We start from the raw sequence: 21,663 nt of genomic DNA on the forward strand, positions 1-21,663 counted from the left end.
TCTCCATCTTTGCTTTTCAGAATCCTTTTCTTTCCAAGGTCAATTCATTTGACACCTTCTCCATAAAACCTGCCTCGATCTCTCAAGACCAAAGGTTTTTCTCTCTCCTGAAATTTTCCTAGAGTGATTTGTCTGATTCTTTCCATTGTTATGGTCACACCTGTACTTGTGTTATATTTCTCTCTGGTCCTCTGATGTGACTGGGTCATTTTTTTCCTTTGCATCCCCAGCATTTATTTAGCAAGAGTACTTTGCATACATAGTTTATGAGTTTGTGGATATTATTCTATGTTTATATAACATTGTCATTGCCATTAAATGTTGAGTGCACATTGTATTTTTTAGAGACTGTGTTGAACTAGCATTACAATGTGCTTTTTCACAGAAATATTGCAAAAAAAAATCTGTTAATACTACTATAGCCTTTGTTTTGCATTTTAGGTAGAAGATGACAGAGTGCTGAAGTTGTCCCAAAGGAAATTTTCTGCCAGTGGACCATATAGTGGTAAGCTGATGATGAAGTAGATGATTAGCAAATCGGTATATCCTAATGTGTTTGGCACCAGCAATTTGTCAGCTAACAAGAAATACTTTTTTATATCAATTTATTTCCCCTTTAAAAGAACAAAATTAATATGTGGTAATAGATTAAATACAAATGAGTATGCATTTTTAATTCAGCTTAGCTTGAGGAATTAAACTTGCCATCCACCCATGCTATTGAAGGGAGCTTGGGACAAAACTACAGAATGCACTCCACATGGACTATAACAGGTTTTATTCTTTTTTGTTTTTGTTTTTGTTTTGGAGGGGCAATGAGGGTTAAGTGACTTGCCCAGGGTCACACAACAGTTTTTATTCTTGTAGGTCTTTGGTAAGGAAGACTTAGAAGAAGGAATAAAAGTAATTTTTGTGTATATTCTGATTTTGCCTCTGAGTATTCTGGTAGAGCTAGAGAAATTTCTGGATTTAGAAAGTAAAAAAAAACAAGTGGGACATTGTGTATAGTAGAGTGTCCTTATGATTTCTCTGCTTTCCATGGAATTGTGGGATCAAAGGTAGAAGGACTGAAGAACAGTTGGAACATCTATGGAGAGATGTCTACAGTTGTTTTTATACATACTTGAGAGGCATTCTATGTAATGTATGTAATGGGCTGTTTATTTTCATTCCTGTGCTATGTGCCCTTTTCCCTTCCTTTTATACATATATGCATGTGTGTATATTCACACATGATTGTGTATATATGCATGTACAATGTAGTTTTGTTCCTTAAATTTCTCTTTAGAAGTCAAAGAAAGTGGATTTAAAAATAAAAGTTAGAGGAAATTATTTCCTGTGATAGCTTACTTTCTTTAAAGCATATAACACTTAATATATAATCATACCCTGTGTTTCATTTGAAATTTACTGGCTCTTTGTAAGATTGACTAATTTTCGGACTTAATGACTGAAAGAGATTTACATTGAAGATGAAAATTCAGATGCATAGTTACAAAATGAATTATTTGTGGCAAAAATCTCATTCAAGTCACTATCTGTATATTATGCACTGTCTTTTTAGTTGGTGCCTTAGTACAGGGTCTGTTTTGTCTGGCACTAAAGCCAATTTATCTGAATCACCAAAAGATTTGCCTCTTGGGTGTGTTTTCTTGTTAGGAAGAATTGAAAGCTAACAGTGAGATACAAATACACACACAACCTTGTATTTTTCAGAAGTTTTGATTGTGTGTATAGAAACGTATGGCAAACCTAAAAAAATGTCAGTTTTTATTCTCAAATGCCATCTGGAAGGCTTAACCCACTCAATTTATTTCCTCAATTTTTAAAGTTGTGAGATATCTTAGAGGTGATCCAGGCCCAATTGTATTTATGCCATATATAGAAATCCTGTGTATAACAAGTAGTTATTCTTCTGCTTGAACACATCCAAATGATGGAGAGAACTCACCTACTTGACAGGTAGACATTTCAAGTTTTGGAAATTTCTATCCTATATTGAATTCATTCTGTTTTATAGAATCCTGGATTCTATAAAAATTAAATTAAAAAAATTAAAACTAAAACTTTTCCCCCAATATCATCATATATTTATAGACAATTGTAAAATTTCTTGTTTTCCTTTTCAGAATCAGATCTTGATCTTCCTCTTAAAAATATTACATTTTCAATATCCTATTTTGCATACAGAACTGAGCGTAGAACTCCTCTCATTGTTGTCTGGCCAATACAGAATGGAGCATGTAACTGTCATTCTAAACAGTACCTTGTTCTGGATGCTTCTGATTCTATTAGTGAGCCATATTACACTGTTGATTCCTAATCCTTTTGAAATAGTTATGCCCCGTCTCTCCTCCTATGATACTTAGCATTTTTTTAACACATGTCTAGGATTTTGCATTGAGTCCTATTAAATTTTATTTTACTAGTTTTGGCCCATTGTTCTATCCTCTCCGGATATTTTTTTAATCTTAATTTTACCATCAAGTGTATTATCTATTCTTCCTAGCTTTGTTCACAAATTTGATAAGTGTGCAGTCTATGCTTTATCCTGTCATTGATAAAATGATGACCAGGACGGAACTGAGGCCTAGAGGCCTAGTGTCATACCACAAAAGAGCTTCTCTCAGGTACACTATGAACATACTTTGAATTTGGTCATTTAGTGAGTTTTATGAATGCACCTAATTTTATTATTATCCAGCCCATATTTTTCATTTTGTCCACAAAGATATCATGGAATATTTTACCAAATACCCTTCTAAAATCTAAATTTATTGTGTTTACTATTATTCATTCCTTTGATCTACCTTTTTTATTGTCCTTTTTGTTTTTTAAAGAAAAAAGAAAGTTAATTTGGATGGACTTGTTCTTGTGCCAACCTGTTCCTTGCTCTGTTTTTTTTTTCTAAGTATGTATATATTATCTGATTAATTTATCCCTTCCAGAATTTTGTTGTTGAATCAATATCAGGGAACACTAGATAATCAGTTTTGGGGGCCCTTCCAACTCAGTTTTTCTGTGAGTCTATTATTGGGTCTATAGTTTTTGGAATCTACCCTTCCCCCCATTTGGAGAATTGTGCAGCCATCTGGGATAAATTTAGATCCCCAAACTTTTGTCATTTTTATACTTAGAGTTGAGTGGGAGGGGGAAGAAAAATTGAGTTAAATAACTTGAATATGAATATACAAATGAGTAATCTGGTTCCTGGCTTAAGAGGTGTATCAGTCTTTCAGGGGAATTAGGATATCACTAGATTGTTCTTTTGCACTGGTGATATTCTAGAAGCCTTAGGAATAGATACATCCCTTTAAATAAGCCATTTACTTATCTATATGTAGAATTAGGCCTTTGATTAGTGAAAATAGATCCCGTTTATTCAAAGCATCTTTTTTTGTCATTGTCTTGCTTAGGAGAGGATTGTCCCCAGTGGATGGTTCCTATAACAATTTCTACCAGTGAAGAACCTAATGAAGCCAAACTGAAAATTTTGATGGAGAAACCAGAGATGAGTGTGGTTTTAAAAAACGTTTAAACCAGACCAGTGGGTAAAGGTTAGTTCTATTTGTAGCACTTTTTTATTCCATTTAATAGGCATCTACTTTCTGGCTACAGATAGAACTGTTTCCTCTCTTTCTCTTATTCTTCTAGTCCTATAAACTGCTTCTGGCCTTGTATTTGGTTGACTTAGACCACGGTCTTTTTTTCCCCAAGAATTTTCTTCTAAAATGATCTCAGATAATACAACCTATATTCTTTTGTGAATCTAGGTATGACAAATCAAGTCCCATCGGTAAACCCAGGAACAGCTTTTGAATTGGAACTGTGAACAGCTTTTTGTATATCCCCATAGCAACCACAATTTAACTAAAGTCCATTCTGGGAAGAAACTACTGTTTTTTAGGCTGTAGAATTTTGCTTTTAAATGTTTCTGCCAAATCTATGTCTATGAATGAGAAAATGCCTCATTTAGTTTTTGCAAATAGTTTTTTTTTGTTCCCAGGATGTTAACTTATTTATAAACTGCTTCTACCATCTAATGGGTAGTATGACAGGGATCAAGATTAGGGATTTATGTCAGGATTTCTGACTCCTTATTGCTGTGGAGCATTGAAGTTAATTTCAAACAAAGACAAGAGAACTCTATTTAGGGTCAACACTGTATAAAATTATGTAGAAAAAATTAGAAGGGGCATCTAGGTGGTGCAGTGGATAAAGCACCGGCCCAGGATTCAGAAAGACCTAAGTTCAAATTTGCTTCAGACACTTGATACTAGCTGTGTGACCCTGGGCATAGTCACTTAACCCTTATTGCCTAGCCAAAAAAAAAAGGAAAGAAAGAATTAGAGATCTATATCTCTGTAGGACATGTCTTATGGGGGGGTATTATGTGGAAGAGCTAGAAATGACCTTGGATGCCTTTTACTTCATATATGAGGAAATTTTAGTGACCGGTTCAGGGTCAAACAGCCAGTATGTCAGTGACAGGATTAAGAAACCAGGTATTCTGGCTCTAATGCTAGCCCTTGTCCACTCTTATATGCTACCTTGCCATATAAATACGGAATTTCTGGGGCTAAAAGTTGGCTGGCAACACATGGAACTTTATATCTTACTCTGAATATTTGTATACATATGCATGTATGCATGTGTGTGTTACATATTTTGTTTTTATTTTACTTTTTCCAGTTAAACCTAGGAACAGTTGGATTTTATCGGACTCAATACAGTTCTGCCATGTTGGAGAGCTTATTGCCAGCATACGAGACCTTTCTCTACCCCCTGTGGACCGACTCGGGCTACAGAATGATCTTTTTTCTTTGGTGAGTACCTCCTTTTTTCCTGATATGATAGGCTTTGTTGGTTGAGGGATTTTGCTCTTCTTAGAGTATTTGATTAATAATATGTAGTTCAGAGGACTTGGCTCTCCTAAAAGGTGGTTATACGGCATGCCATTGGTGATTAATTAGTGTGAGACAACTGAACTTGCACAATTCCCTCAGAAATAAATTATTTGACATCAATCTAAGCTAGTATTGTGCAACTGTATTTAGTTGTTTCCTCGTAGGGTCTTTTCTGCCCAGGGATTAATTCTTTTTATTTTAATAGAAAATCTATTTGAATAGATGATAATTTTTCCTACTGAGACTTTAAAAATGCTTTATTCAGAATTGTCTACTAAATAGAAGCTATAACACTTGCTTGTGGCAATCTTAGGATGCTTTTCCGTAATAATGCTTTGGTTTTTTTTCAAATCCTGTGCTAATAATATGTGAGTTTGTAAGATACTTAGTTTAATAGGCGGGTGTTAGATAATTTCTGGATGCTTTTGACAGTTTATATTTCTGGATACCTATAAGAATTATTAGAATCAGCATGAAGTTTCCTTTAATTTGGCTCTGATGTTTCCCTGCCCCCCTACTGATAAAACTGGTTTTGGATTCCTCTTTTGTATAAACATAGATTAGCATTGAAGCCCAAAACCTCAAATCTTGCTGATTCCAGTGGCAGATTCATCATTTCGGGAGAATAGACTCTTTGTGTAGTTAACTGCTAGAATAGAAATTGGGTTTTTCCTAATTCCACTTGTCAGTACAGACAAGAGTTTGAAAGAGTGTTAAGTGATTTAGTGCCTTTCAGTCAACTTTCTTCTCAAATTTGTAAAGGACAGGGTAAAATTGACACATTTTAGACAGCTTAGCTTTGAAAGAGACCTCTGTTTAAAAGTAAAGGCCCCAGAAATGTAATAGAATCAAGAAACTGATCAGTTTTCTTTCATCCTAAACAGAATAGTTTTGCTTATTTTTTTAATTTAAAAGACTATTATTGGTAGGGCGGCTAGGTGGCGCAGTGGATAAAGCACCGGCCCTGGATTCAGGAGTACCTGAGTTCAAATCCGGCCTCAGACACTTGACACTTACTAGATGTGTGACCCTGAGCAAGTCACTTAACCCCCATTGCCCTGAAAAAAAAAAAAAGACTATTGGGGCAGGTAGGTGGTGCACGTGGATGGAGCACCAGCCCTGGAGTCAGAAGTACCTGAGTTCAAATCCGGCCTCAGACACTTAACACTTACTAGCTGTGTGACCCTGGGCAAGTCACTTAACCCCAATTGCCTCACTAAAAAAAAAAAGGACTATTACTTATAGTGGGATAGTTATTCTAACAAGTGTTCTTCTGAACTCATGTGGTGTCATTTATACTTCAAATTCCAGAGACAGACATCTTGAAGAATAGATAATGTTGAACTTGTTTTTATAAATTTCTGTTATAACTCTGTTTGGACATTAGATTAATTTTAATTTTTTCCTTCCCAGGCTCGAGCTGGAATCATTAGCACTGTAGATGTTCTAAAAGTCATGGAGGCTTTTGTGAATGAGCCCAATTATACTGTGTGGAGTGACCTGAGCTGTAACCTGGGGATTCTCTCAACTCTCTTGTCCCACACAGACTTCTATGAGGGAAATCCAGCTATTTGTGAAAGATGTCTTTTCACCCATAGGGGAGAGACTGGGCTGGGATCCCTAAACCTGGAGAAGGTAAGAAGATATATATATATAACACATATAACTCAGTAACTAATGCTTTACAGTTGAAAACAACCTTTTTGTAAATTGTAGTAATATTACTTGAAATTTAATCATATAATAAGTTTTGGATTTGAAGAGAGAGGATTTCATTTTAAAATCTTAGCTCCACCACAGTTCTGTGACTGATAGCTGAGGTCCCTCCCAGCTCTATTATATATATGACCTTTATTCCATAATGATCACATGTAACATTTTAAGCTCCTTACTTATTCTTTTGATTAAGAAGCCTCTTGTTACTGATAAGAGAACCAAGAACATACTTGAACAACTTTGCATACTACAACAGGTCCATTACAGAGCCATAATTTGAAGTCAGGACCCTTCTTTTTCAACAGTGTGTCCCTAAAATGAGAAAAGGACCGATTTGTACAAAATACCTCTAGCAGCTCTTTTTTGTGGTGGCCTAAGAATTGGAAATCAAAGGAATGAATGCCCATCAATTGGGGAATGGCCTAAACAAGCTGTGGGATATGATGGTGATGGAATATTATTGTGCTATAAGAAATGAGAGGGGCAGCTAGGTGGCGCGCAGTGGATAGAGCACAGCCCTGAGTCAGGAGTACCTGAGTTTAAATCCGGCCTCAGACACTTAACACTTACTGGCTGTGTGACCCTGGGCAAGTCACTTAACCCCAATTGCCTCACTAAAAATATATATATATATATATATATATATATATATATATATAAATAAATGAGAAGCAGGATAACTTCAGAAAGGCCTAGAAATATTTGTATGAACTGGATGTTTAGTGAAGTGAGCAGAACCAGGAGAACATTGTACATCATGACATCAATACTGGTTTATGAAGAACTGTGAATGACCTTAACAATTCTCAGCAATACAATTATTCAAGACAATCCCAAAGGACTTTTGATGAAGGCATACTATCTACCTCCAAAGAAAGAACCTGATATTGATAGAACACAGACTGAAGCATGCTATTTTTTACTCTTCAATTTTTTTTCTTTTATTCACATTTTCTTGAACAGAAGACTGACATGGTAATGTTTGCATAAATCACACATGTATGGCCCATATTTGATTGCTTGCCACCTTGCAGGGGTGGGGGGGGCGGTGGGGAGAGGAATAAAAATGGAAAACTCAAAACTAGAAATAAAAAACAATGTGCTTAGAAGAAAAAAAAGCAAGTCACATGTTTATTGGCCATAAATGCTTGCTTTAAAGTTCTCTGGCTCTGGTGAAATAATCCTGAGATTTTTTGTTTGTTACATATGGAACCATTGATCCTGGTGTGTGCAGACTATATAGGTGCCTTGAATATATCTAAATAACCAAGTATATGCCTTAATAGTTTTGATAATAAGAGACCATAACCCAAGTGTCATCAAACTGAAGGACTAATTAAATTCAGATAGGTGGTTTTTTTGTGATTTTATTTGATCTGATAGCAAATTTATAGCCTCTGTTAGCTTATCTAGCATATTATTTCATACTCCTTTCCTCTTTTGAAATATCTTCAGTTAGTTATTTTTTTCATTAGTACCTTAACATATTTCTCTACAGTATGGATCCAAAGCAAAAGCACCCATTGACCTGCTGATAGTCACAAACATCTAAAGAAAATTATTTTGTTTCTTTGATGGATCTGTCCAGTCAGTCATTAAGCACCTTCTATGTTCCAGGCATTGTCCTAAGCAGTAGGGATACAAAGGCAAGAAGATAGTTGCTGCCCTTGAAGGGCTCAAATTCTCATGGAGAAGACAACATATAAACAAGTTATATACAAGATTAATAGGGAAATAATCAACAGAGAGAAGGCACTGGAATTAAGAAGGATATAGAAAGGTTTCCTGTAGAAGGTGGGATTTTATTTTCTTTTCTATTTATTTTTAAGTCATAAAAGTTTTTTATTATTTTCCAGTTACATGCAAATATAGTTTTCAACATTTGTTTTCATAAGATTTTTAGTTCCAATTTTTCTCCCACCCTCCCTTACCCCCCCCTTCTCAAGACAGAAAGCAAGCTGATATAGGTTATATATGTACAATCACATTAAACATATTTCTGCATCATGTTGTGAAAGAAGAATCAGAACACAAGGGAAAACCTCAAGAAAGAAAAAAAATAATCAAAAAGTAGAAACAGTATGGTTCAATCTACATTCAGAATCCACAGTTCTTTTTTCTAGATTTTCCATCGTGAGTTCTTCAGAATTGATTTGGATCTTTGCACTGCTGAGAAGAGCCAAGTCTATCGTAGTTGATCATCCCACAATGTTGCTCTTACTGTGTACAATGTTCTCCTGGTTCTGCTTATTTCACTCAGCATTAGTCCCACTTAAGTCTTTACAGGTGTTTCTGAAATCTACCTGTTCATCATTTCTTACAGCACAATAGTATTCATTATATTTATATACCACAACTTGTTTGGGCATTCCTTCTATTTCCAATTCTTTGCCACACAAAGAGAGCTGCTATAAATATTTTTGTACATGTGGGTCCTTTTCCCTTTTCTGTGATCTCTTTGGGATAACAGTCCCAACAGTGGTATTACTAGGTCAAAGGGTATGCACAGTCCCAAAGCCCTTTGGGCATAGTTCCAAATTGGTCTCCAGAATGGTTAGATCACTTCACAACTCCACCAACAATGCATTAAAATTACAATTTTTTCCACAGCTTATCCAGCATTTATTATTTTCATTTTTGTCATATTGGCCAATCTGATAAGTGTGAGATATGATACCTCAGAATTGTTTTAATTTGCATTTCTCTAATCAATAGTGATTTAGAGTATTTTTTTTCATATGGCAATAGATAACTTTGATTTCTTCATCTGAAAACTGCCTGTTCATATCCTTTGACCATTTCTCAATTGGGAAATGACTTGCATCCTTTGATTTAGTTCTCTACATATTTTAGAAATGAGGCCTTTATCAGAAACACTGGCTATGAAAATTATTTCCCAGCTTTCTCCTTCCCTTCTACTTTTGGCTGTGTTGCTTCTGTTTGTTTTAATTTAATGTAATCAAAATCATCCATTTTGCACTTCATAATATTCTCTATCTCTTGTTTGGTCATAAATTGCTCTCTTCTCCATAGATCTGAGAAGTAAACTATAAGAAGGTGGTATTTTAACTATGCTTTGGAGGAAGCCTGGGAATGCTGGAAATGGAGATGAGGAAGAGCAGCATTCTGGGCATGGGGGATAGCCAGTGAAAATGCTCAGCTGAGAAATAAGAGTATCTTCTTTGAAGAACAGTAAAGAGGCCAGTGTGGACTGGAAAAGAGTATATGGGGATGTTAAGGTCTATAAGAAGCCTGGAAAGGTTGTAGGGGTAGAATACCAAACTGAATTTTATATTTAGTCCTAGAGGTTCTTGGGAGCCACTGGAGATGATTGAGTGTGTGTGGAAGGGTGTTGACATGGTCTGATTAATTTGACAGTTGAGTGGCAGGATGGGCTAGAGTGGGGAAATATTTTGGCAAGTAGGCTATTGCAATAGTTCAAGCATGAACAGATGAAGACTTGCACCAGAGTGGTAGCAGTATTAGAGGAGATAAGGGGATATATTCAAGAGCTGTTGCAAAGGTGAATTAAACAAGCTTTGGCAACAACTTGGATATGGGGATTGAGAGACAATGAAGAATCCAGCATGATGCCTAGGTTTTGAGCATGGGGACTGAGAGGAGGTGGGTGACATTGACAGTAATAGGGAAAGTCATGGGGGTGGCTGACTTTGGGAGAAGATGATGGATTCAGTTATAGATATGTTTAGTTTGAGATGTCTTTAGGAAGAAAGTAACAGGAAAGGAAATAGAGGAACCTATTTTAGGTGGCATTCTCATATTGTTTAGCCACAAAGGGCATGAGAAAATATAGGATAATAGTTAACAGGGTTGCACTTAAAAAATGAAAGGTTTTTGAAGATGAGGAAGATAGTTGTGGGCAGTGGGGAAATAGAGTAGATATGGAGGGGATTGCAGATAAATGAGAGGATGGGATGATAGAGTAGGCAATCTGTTGGAGGAGCTGGGATGAAACTTTAACATATAGAAGGCATTATTAGCCTTGGCAAGGAGAAGGGTAATCTATTCATATGAAAAGGGTAAGGAAGAGGTGGTGGCAGAAGGCATCAGAGTGATATGAGATAAGGGAGGGAAAATAGAGAGCTCTTGTTGAATGGCCTCAAATAATTTCAGTAAAATATTAGACAAGCTTCTCGGCAGAAAGACTGGGGTCAGGGCAAGCCATGGAAGGTTTGAAGAGGGATAAAAAGGCTCAGAAAAGTTGCTGGGATGAATGGGATAGTAAATTGATTGCCTGGCAGCAGTGAGGACCCAGTTGAGATTATGCAATTTAAAATTGTAGTGGACCCAGTCAGAAACAATTGCATGATTCTCTCCATCTTTGTGGAGCAGCATGTGTATAGGAGTTGTGAGATTTAAAATTGGATATTAGATCATAAATCTCCCCTACTTAACCTTTCCCTTAATTTATCTCCCAAACTAGTAATGGAAGCAGCTTTTGGTTTTCTAGATAGACCTTTTTATTTATAGTTATGATAGTCACAAGGTGATGTTGATTAGAAGGATAGGAAAGTAGAAACACAATACAAATCGTCTTAAGTCTAAGCTTAGTCTATATTCCTTATAAAAACTCACCAAACCGACAAGGCCACCTTTGGAGAGAGAGTCTGTGCCGCGCCGTCAGGAGTCCCCGCCAAGCAGGCAAAAGGCCCCCTCTCGTTCTCTCCACCCCGGAAGTCAAAAAACCCGGCAGGCAGTCTGACATGCGCAGCAGGCGGACTGTTCATCTCCTCCCCAAAAGGGTGGTCCTTGAAAAACTGGCGTCTTTCAGTTATCCTAACCGACTGTTAAAAACTTTCATATTTTACCACAGAGTGAAGTAAGAATCAGACAGGGGAGAAACAATTTTGATAAGAAGTAAAGGTACTCAGTAAGACAGTGTAGAATTGGAGTGGTTCACCAAAGGGTCAAAATCATGTGGGCCAGTGCAGAGGTGATGGCCTGGATAGAATGAAGGGGTCGAGGGATTGGAAGTCCCAGTGTGGTTTAGACGGCAGAGGGAGAAGTGGAAAAACCAATAGATTGTGATGAAATAAAGGAATTTCGGAATTTGTGAACATATACAGGTGTGGTATATTTATTTTTTCCAGTTACATGTAAGGGTAGTTGTCAACATTCATTTTCATAAGATTTAGAGTTCCAATTTTTCTCCCTCTCTTTCCTCCCCACTCCACAAGACAGCAACCAATCTGGTATAGGTTATATATGTTCAATCCACAAGTGCCTTTTGGGGGGGGGGGGTGAGGCAGTTGGGGTTAAGTGACTTGCCCAGGGTCACCCAGCTAGTAAATGTTAAGTGTCTGAAGCTGGATTTGAACTCAGGTCCTCCTGACTCCAGGGCTGGTGCTCTATCCCACTGCACCACCTATTTGCACGCCGCCCCCCCCCACCCCCCAAGTGCATTTTTAATCAGTTCTTTCTATGGGAGTGGATAGTATGCTTCATCATTAGTCCCTTGGGATTGTCTTGGATCAAATAGAAAGATTGTAAACCAGGTACCAAACTCATTAAAGAAAGAAGGGCAATATCCTTGAGATCTGTAGATAAGAGCTACTAGGATTTTGATTAGGTGATGTGGATTGTATGGACCTTAAGGAGAAGAGGTTACTGAATAATAGGTGATGGGGCCAGCAAAATCATTAGACTCATCTTCAAATCTGCCCTCAGGCACTTACTAGCTATATGACCCTAGACTAGTTACTTAATCAGTCCTTTTTTTTGGAGAATATACTGTATTATACTGTAAAGTATCTTTGCCAAGAAATGGGTTCATGAAGAGCCAGGCATGACTGAAACTTCTGAACTGCAGTGATGGGGGAGAACCTGGAAGTGGTAACAGAAAGCGTGTTCCAACTCTTCCATCTCAGCCAGTGAGCCTTGCTGGAAAGGGTGGCTAGGGAGGCTGTATCATCATGAGGAGAGAGCCAGAAGATGAAAGGAGTGAAAAAGGAAAAGGAAAATTTTAAAGATGAAAATAAGTTTGTTGCCAATGGAGCATGCATTCTAGAGGGTACAGTGGAAGGGTAACGATTAGTGTTGGGACGTTGTTAGGGAAGTGCATTGAGGGGATAGTAATTAGGAATTGGGGAAGTTGGGTGATGACCTACAGGGATTCAGAATCATTTGTCATCTTCCAAAGAAAGGTATTTTTTTGTCACCATCAATACTAGGTATATTATATTTGTGTGGGCCAAAATTTGACATATGGAGTGTTATTAGGGTGACGCCTTAATATTGGGGTCCTGGAAATATGAGGGACTCTTTTAGGTTTAATCTCCCCTCTGAACTTCCTTTATATATTCCTCCCAGGCCAATAAGAAAAGGAGCCTCTGAGCTTTAGTTCATAAAGGATCAGGTTTTATTACTTGGGAATTAATTAAACCACAAAGGTGAAACCAATTAAGGAAATAAGGAAGTAGAAATACAGATAGATAGTCTTAACTCTAAGCTTAGCCTATGCAATCCCAGAGCTTTCCCAATTAAGCTAGTTAAAAGGAATTTAGGATTTTCCTTCATAAAACTCACTGAGCCCCAGTCGGTCTACAGTTACTCAGCAGTCCCCCGAAACAAAGCAAACATGTGCCTCCGCCAGGTCCCCGAATGCCACCAGACTGATTGCCAGGCCCAAAGAGCGTGAACTTTTGAATACGCCCCTCCTACTGGAAGTTCCCTCCATCCGGTCACATTCAGTTTTTCCTCCCCCAAAAGAGGAGGTCCTTCAAAAGCTGCTCGGTAGCATGTGCAATCTCAGGGTGGGCCAGGTGTGGCCCCTCCCAAATGATTCAGCTAAAAAACTTTCGATATTAATCTACCACAAATAATTTTTACCACATATTTAAAATGATAAGTGAAAGGTTTATTTCTTGCATCAGAGAACTGCTTTTTGCTGTGTAGTAAAACCATTCTCTCCTTCAATAATGTGGAAGTAGTTGTAAGAAGTTCAAGTGGCTACAGAATTTACAGAATCCTATTTAATTACAGTCACAATTCTTTCTCATCTACAGGTCATCTAGATGCACTCCTAAGGGGCTTGGTTCTGGGCAAACTAGGAAAATCAGGACATAAGCCAACATTAGAAGAAGCTCGTCGTCGGTTTAAGGACCATGTGGATGGGAAACAGATTCTTTCTGCTGATTTGAGGAGTCCTGTATGTTTAAAGTTCTTTCTTTCCTTTACAGTAACTGAAATTGACCCATGTCACATTAATTCAACCAACGTTTCTTAATATGCTTACTGTATGCCAAGCACTGTGCTTAATTTTTGAGGATTAAAAAAGAAAGGGGAAAAAAAAACCCCAAAAACCAGTCCCTGCTTTTAAGGAGCTAGCTCATAGGTTATTGGGGGGACACAACTTACAGATTGCTACACATAGACAAGATCTACAAATGGAGATAATCTCAGAAAGAAGGCAATAAGGTTAAGGAAGACTGAGAAAGGCTTCTTACATAAGGTGGGACTTTAGTTGAAACTTGAAGGAAGCCTAGAGGCAGAGATGAAGAGGGAGGAGTAAAAAAAAGGCTCAGATTTCAGGAGACGGAATGTCATGTGTGAGGAACTGTGTCACTGATTGCGGAACAGAGGGCAGTAAGGTGTAAGACTGGAAAGGTAGAACAGGTCTGATTATGAAGACCTTTGAATGACAAACAGAATTTTCTATTTTATCCTGGAAGTGATAAGGAACCACTGGTGTTTATTGAATAGGATGTTGATATGGTTGGACCTGGGCTTTAAGGGGGAGAGATCACTATGGCAGCTGAGTGGAGGATGGATTACTGTGGGGAGAGACTTGAGAAAGGAAACCAATCAGCCAGATAGTGCAGTAGTTGAGGTGTGTGGTCATGAGGGCCTCTACCAGCGTGGTGGCAGAGTAGAGAAGGCAGTATATTTTGAGGGATGTTATAAAGATAAAATTAATAGGCTTCAGGAAAAGATTAGATGCAAAGGGTATGAAGAGTCGAGCACGAAATTTAGCTTGTTTCTTCCTGTAGGATATGAACTTGAAGGGAGAGACTGCTTTTGCCCTTCTTATTTGTATCATGAGAGCTTACTAGCATGCTTGGCACTTTATAAGTGCTTAATAAATGGTTGACTGACTAGCAGCTTCATAGAACCTTTTAATCTTTTAACATGTCTGTTTACAATGATTGGGAATATCTGAAAATGAAAGTTATACTTGACCAAATTCTCTTCTTTGATTGTTAACTTTTAGGTATATCTGACTGTTTTGAAGCATGGTGATAGCACTACATTAGACATTATGCTAAAGGTGAGTACATGTGCAAATGGGTTCACATTTGTGACCCTGAAATGACTTATAGATTATTTTTGATAAACTCTAAGTAGTTGACAAGGTACCTATTGCCAACAGAAAGAGTGATCTTCCAATAAAAAGACAATGAGAGAATAGTACAGTTGTTGTTTAGTTGTTTCAGTCATGCCTGACTCTTTGTGACCCTATTTGGGGTTTTCTTGGCAGAGATAATAGTGGTTTGCCATTTCCTTCTCCATCTTAATTGACAGATGAGGCAAAGATGGTTAAACGACTTGCCCAGGGTCACACATAAGTGTTTGAGGGCAGATCTGAACTCAGGTTTTCCTGTGTACAGGCCCAGTGCTCTAGCCACTGCTCCACCTAGCTGTATCACAAATTCATGTAATGTTATTCTTTTTATTTCTTGCCAGTTTATTGCTACAAGTTTGTCTCAACTGAATCCAAGACCTAAAATGCTCCTTTTTTTAATTAAATGGAGGGGGCAGTTGGGTGGTGCAGTGGATAAAGCACCAGCCCTGGATTCAGGAGGACCTGAGTTCAAATCCAGCCTCAGACACTTAACACTTCCTAGCTGTGTGACCCTGGGCAAGTCACTTAACCCTCATTGCCCTGCAAAAAAAACCACAACCACAACAAAAGTTAAGAGTACTAATAAGAGAGAAGCTTTGACTAAAAACTAAAAAAAAACCCTTTTTTTGTTTGTTCTTATTTCTCTTTGCAAATGGCCAGGGTTCAGTCATTACCTATAATGCATACAGTAATTAGAACAAATGTTGAAAATTACTTGGTTCAGTTCACAAAGTATATTAGTCATATTATCCAAGTACCAAGCTCAAATAAATAATTTCTATTGTTACCTTTGGTGGTGCAATGAGGCTTGTATTCTCTTGGTGATATGGGAATAAGAGGGAAGAGGGGACCATCTGTGCTGTAATTAAATTGTAGTTTAGTTTAGAGGTGCCATCTAGTGGGCTAGCATATTTTTCTACTTAGATCAGATCCTTGAAAAAAGGGATGCTATAAGTCAGTTCTAGCAATAAAATATTTGTAGAATCATTTTTAGTACTAATAATTACTGAGTTTTATTTCATTAGAGCATGGCCTATTTGTAGCACTTTCTTATAGGAAATTAATAACCCTACTCTTACTCCCTGTAGCTTCACAAAGAAGCAGATATGCAAGAAGAAAAGAATAGAATTGAACGAGTCCTTGGGGCCACTTCACCACCTGAACTAATTCAAAAAGTCCTCACCTTTGCACTTTCAGTAAGTTAACTGGAAAACTGCTTTTGAAGGTAGTTGTCTACTGATGTGATGCAGGTGTCTCTGATTTGCCACTCTGACCATCAGCCTTATTTTAAGACTTTCTTCTTAGGAAAGCTACATAGGAATGTTTCCTTCTCCAGGGGACTCAGTGCCAGCTATTTGTTATGACCTTCTCTTGCTCTGAAAGAATCTTGCACTGCTGATTTTGAGAAATAATCTAGTTTGTTGTGCTTTTCTTCATGCCCTATCCTCATGTCTAATAGGATTCTCTTTTCCTTGGTGCTGATTTTTCTTAAGATAAGTTGAGTGGCTTACTTAGATCACAGATCATAGATTTTAGAGGTCATAGAACTTAGAGGTCATCAAGTCCATTCTCCTCCTTTTTACGTATGGTAAAACTAAAGTCCAGAGAGGTTAAGCAATTTGACCAAAGTCACAGAGGATCCGAGGCAGGTCTTAAATTTGAGTCTTTCCTGACTACAAATCCATCTTTCGTTCCACTATACCACATAGTCAGTTGCTTAATAATGCTAACTTTTTGGGGCTGGTGTTCACCTAGTCACTTATTTTTTCTAAGTGTTACCTTACAGAGAAAGACTTAAACCCTTAATTTATTTAATATCTTTTCTTTTTTTTTCCTCAGGAAGAGGTACGTCCACAGGATACTGTGTCTGTTATTGGTGGGGTAGCTGGAGGCAGCAAACAGGGGAGGAAGCTGCTTGGAAATTTATAAAAGACAACTGGGAAGAACTTTATAATCGTTACCAAGGAGGATTTTTAATATCAAGACTAATAAAGGTACCCAAAATCATTTGTGTTTGCAATTTTTCCATTGTTGTTATTAAGATACTCTCACAATGTATAAGACCTGCAAATGCAATCCATATTCACTAGGAGCTTATATTCTAAACAGACAAAGGAGACCATTCTTTAAAAAATTGCGACTTATTTTTGTCCAAAGTGAAATCTCGATCTAAATTTCTCTCTCTCTCTCTCTCTCTCCCTCCCTCCCTCTCTCCCTCTCTTTCTCTCTTGTGTGCGCGTGTGCGCGCACGCGCACACACACACACACACCTCGGATTAAGGCATTGCTGCATTGGGAGTTAGTTTAATTTGGTTTTAGACATGTAGAAAGTTTTTTTCCAGCTTCTGTTAAATGTGAAACATTCACCTTTGATGTCGCTTACGTTATAAACACTGTGTACTCTTTATCCCTTTTCAGCTTTCAGTTGAGGGATTTGCAATTGATAAAATGGCAGGAGAAGTTAAGGTAAGAACTATACTACTTTAAATTTAACTTTTCTAGTATGAAATATTTATCTTTAATAGCTCTTGCTAAATTGTAGTCTTAGTTGAGCCTGACATTTCAAATGCAGCATCAGGCTTAGATTATTTCAGGGTTCTAGATATTCCTTATCTGAAGAAAAAAGATGACATTGGTGGACAATTTGGATTGTCTTATCAGGAAAATTTAGAGATAGAATCATCTTTTCTGGAGACTCAATTGGAACATCCCTAAAGCCCTATTTAGATGCAACTGTATGCTTACACAGGATTATCTCCTTAGCCACCCTTCAGGATTGATAAACAAGACTCCCTCTGTAGTGTGAACTCTGCACCTGGGGATTTTGGCATTTTTGTTGCAGACCCAAATGATCGTTGTCTCTTTCATTGCTTAGCCACTTAATCACTGAACATTTTTATAATCTGGGTTTTGCTTCAGACTTTTTGGGTAACTGCAATATCAAAAGCAGTGTCTTGGTTCGCTTTAGAAGCCCAAAGAAACCTTCCCCCTATTCCCTAATTATTACTTCCTGGAATCACCTGGAAAAGAAGTATCCACTCTTGGAAGAGATCATGCATAGAAATAATTTGTGTATAGTTTAGATGTAAGAATTAACTGCTAGGTAGGAAAATCTCAGTACTCCCATTTCCTAAATTTCTATGTCTCCTTTCACTGGCTAAATCTTAGGCAATTAGCATTTAAATGGAATTGGAATGGAATAGAAGGAATGGAATTACAAACCTTCATGTGATATATTCCTTCTTTCTCTCTCCCCCCCCCCCCCCTAATTTTTTTTTCATTTTAGGCTTCATAAGATAACAGTTCCTTAGACTTTTGTGTTCTTGGTTATCTCGATTTAATTGCAGTCTTGAAAATTATAGGAACTCCACTGTTCATAGAATTTTCCTACAGCTACCAGTAATGGGAAGTCAGTGATGTGCGTTTCCATATAGCTTTCTGGTCAACTGTACTTGTAGCAGTTGCATCTCATGCTCTTCAAAAGTACATTTGAGCTTTTGGGGTGCCTCCTCCAACTTCAGTGTTGTCATATGTGTCATGAATAATTTACTTTTGTGAGACTTTTGTTTTTCATTTTCTACTCTACCAAAACTGAATATTTATACCTAGAAAGATATTTTAAATCCTTCGGCAAACAATTTCAATATTTAGAAAGCAAAATGTATTTGGGTTGGAACTTCTCTTGTCTATCAGACAACATTAAACTTGGAGTCAAAAATCTGGGCCTAAATTTCCCTCAGTTGTTAAATGAGGTTAGACTGGATGATCTCTTTTCTTCCAGCTAATGTCCTAAGATCTGGGGAACAAGTTAAAATCTTATTTGAAGATTTTCAGCTATAAAAGCTATATAAGAAAACTGCCTGGGGGACACGTTTGTTTTAGGTAGCTGGGGTTAACACATAGGAGGTCCTTAAGAACAGAGAACTCTGCCTCTGTAGGAGAGAGTTAGTTTTTCTAGAATCTTGCCCTATTGTTATGTTTGCTATTCAACAGTTGCCCTGTTTTATATAAAAAGAGCTGCATTTGGTGGAAAATAGTGTTTCTCTTGTAACAAAATAAAGAAAGAAAAATGCTGAAGAATGACAGGTACTAAATTATTAGTATCTAGGGCTCCTTGAAAGAAAATTACAAACAGAATTCAAGCTTTATTGTCATTTACAAACTAGCACTCTTTTTTTTTTGCGGGGCAATGAGGGTTAAGTGACTTGCCCAGGGTCACACAGCTAGCAAGTGTAAGTGTCTGAGGCTGGATTTGAACTCAGGTCCTCCTGAATCCAGGGCCGGTGCTTTATCCACTGCGCCACCTAGCCGCCCCCCATACTAGCAAGTGAGCTAAAGAAAAAGTAAATGACTTCTTCCTCATTGCTACTATGAGATCTAAAATTGGATATACGAGCATAAACTGTATTTGAGAAGAATTGAGCTTGAATTTTCTGAGTAGTTTGCTTATATTTTCTTAGCCTTGTGGTGTGAAATGAAGTAGCTAAAGAATGGATGAAGATTCCAGTAGTAATTTTTTATTAGTAAGGCTTGTGAAAATTTTGCAAGCCAAATAATTTTTTCCTCCATAACATTACTTAAAATGTTGCTTTCTTCCTCTGAATTCAAACGCTCATTAAACATGATATAAACACCCACATTCTGGGTTGTTTTGCAACAGGCTTTCTTCGAGAGCCACCCAGCTCCCTCAGCAGAGCGTACCATCCAGCAGTGCTGTGAAAATATCCTGCTGAACGCTGCTTGGCTGAAACGAGATGCCGAAAGTATCCATCAGTACCTCCTGGAGCGAAAGGCCTCACAACCCACAGTGTGAACCCCCAAGCATGCAGCCACTGTTGTCCTGCTGCCTCTTGGCAAGGAGAAGGTGGAGCTACCCTACAGCTGATTCATATGCCAAGAATTTGGAGTCTTTTCTCAAACCAATGGGGGTTGGACAATGAATGTAGTTAACTGGTTCCTGCTCACACTCCAGAATTAAATTCTATTAAAAAAAAGGAAAAATCAATTCAGCAAAAAAAAAATGTAAATATGATAGTAATAAAATAGAGCATAATGAAACTGTGAAACTTCCTGAAGCCTTGTCAGTGGTTAAAAGGATTTAACACTTCTATGATGTTAATGACAGATGTTCTGTTTTTAAAACCCTACAAATGGAAATTTGAGAGGCTTCTGGGTCAAGAGGAATTCATGAAGTGTCTCGGGCAGGAATGGGTTTAACGCCTCTGCAAACAGCCTATGAGCCAAGGGTAGTGTGCATTTGGGGAACGGTTAATATGAAAGGCAGATAGCTGGTATGATATAGTCTGAGTCTGTGCATAATTCCGAGTGTGTTTTGGGGGGTGGGGGTGGAAGGGTGATAATCTGGGAGATTTATTTTCCTGCATAACGCAATCAGAACCAAGGATAGTAGTCTCTCTCTGCCTCCTTCCCTTCTGTGTGACCTCTTGGCAAAACAAAACGAAACAAAACACCCAATTACTCAGTTCTCCCTCCTTCTTGGTCCTACCTCTTGGTGTCCTTCTTAGAGGTAAAGGAATAATAAGGAAACATCTTTAGTAGCCACATTAAATAAGAGAAACTGATTCACATTTTCTTTTCTTTTTTAAGGTGATTTTTTTCCTTTTTTTTTTTTTTTTTTTTTGCAAGAGTCCTAAATTGCATGCAGATGCAGCAGTGGAATTATATAAAGGGTAAAGGGTTTCATTTGGGCCTTCTTGAGGGATTTGTTCTACAAAAAATGCTATTACTTGTCTGACAGATCCAACCGTTGCATCTCTTCATGGCCACAGTGGCATTAGCTTGTCTGGGTTAATTGTTGTGCATGTGTGAAGTGGATGGTAACTGATTGCAAGAGCTGAACTGTACCTTAGTAATAACTGGTAAAAGTAAGAGTTGAAAGCTCTTGCCACCCTTTGTTTGATCTACAGTGTATTCTACTAACAAGGCCTCACCCATCTAATCCAGTGGGGTTTTTTGTTTTTGGTTTGGTTGGGTTTTTTTTTAAGCCCTTCTGCCCTGCCCTGCCCTCTACCCATCCTTTTTTGTTAACAGGAATTCATATTTGGTGTGGCTTAACTATTTCAGAAGGTCATCAGATTAACTGTCAGACTGCTTCCCTGAAACATTTTTTGTGCTATTGTTTTAAAAAAAATAATAATTAAAAAAACTGTTGGCGTTAATAAAAATGTCAATGTGAAATTAATGCCTTGATTTTCTTTTCTGTTCACTGAACAAGGAGCTTAAAGGACCCCATAATTTTCCTAGTTGCTATCAAACAGGATAGAACTTGAATTCCACTTTTTTCAGAAAAATGGGAGGGGAAGGGTTTTTCAGATTACAGAATTTTTTTTGATTCTAGGAAAAGCTGATATCTTAAGCCTTGAAACCTAAATGGAGGATCCTAATAGAATTAGGCTTAGGGGGAAAGGGGTCTTCAGACTTTAAAGCAACCTTCCCAAAAATTAGCTCTGGCTTGCAAATAAGGAGGAAGTGTGCTAGAGTGCTAAATTAGTGCCAGAAGGTCTGGGTTGGAGGTAGAACTTCTGTTTTGTCTAAGTTAGATTACTTCTCCAGGCTTTGACTCCCAGATAAAATAAGGGGGTTGGACTGGATGTTTCCTAAAATCTCATTAATTTCCAAATGCTGTGAAATATTGTACGTGGGACAATGGGACACAAG

General features: G+C 37.7%; 1 protein-coding gene across 1 annotated transcript in view; it reads left to right on the top strand.

Moving 5' to 3' along the window:
* Positions 1-20,981, top strand: part of NPEPPS (aminopeptidase puromycin sensitive) — a 90,243-nt gene extending 69,262 nt beyond the window's left edge. The window contains 15 exon segments of the mRNA XM_044002896.1: positions 442-505; positions 3,417-3,535; positions 3,537-3,557; positions 4,693-4,759; positions 4,762-4,826; positions 6,321-6,464; positions 6,466-6,525; positions 6,527-6,542; positions 13,649-13,791; positions 14,854-14,910; positions 16,074-16,181; positions 16,825-16,894; positions 16,897-16,979; positions 17,404-17,451; positions 19,646-20,981. Of these exon segments, the coding sequence (XP_043858831.1) occupies positions 442-505; positions 3,417-3,535; positions 3,537-3,557; positions 4,693-4,759; positions 4,762-4,826; positions 6,321-6,464; positions 6,466-6,525; positions 6,527-6,542; positions 13,649-13,791; positions 14,854-14,910; positions 16,074-16,181; positions 16,825-16,894; positions 16,897-16,979; positions 17,404-17,451; positions 19,646-19,798 (1,218 nt within the window). The 3' untranslated portion in view covers positions 19,799-20,981.
* The last annotated feature ends 682 nt before the right edge of the window (positions 20,982-21,663 follow it).

Source organism: Dromiciops gliroides, chromosome 4, assembly GCF_019393635.1.
Source record: "Dromiciops gliroides isolate mDroGli1 chromosome 4, mDroGli1.pri, whole genome shotgun sequence".
Lineage (NCBI taxonomy): Eukaryota > Metazoa > Chordata > Mammalia > Microbiotheria > Microbiotheriidae > Dromiciops > Dromiciops gliroides.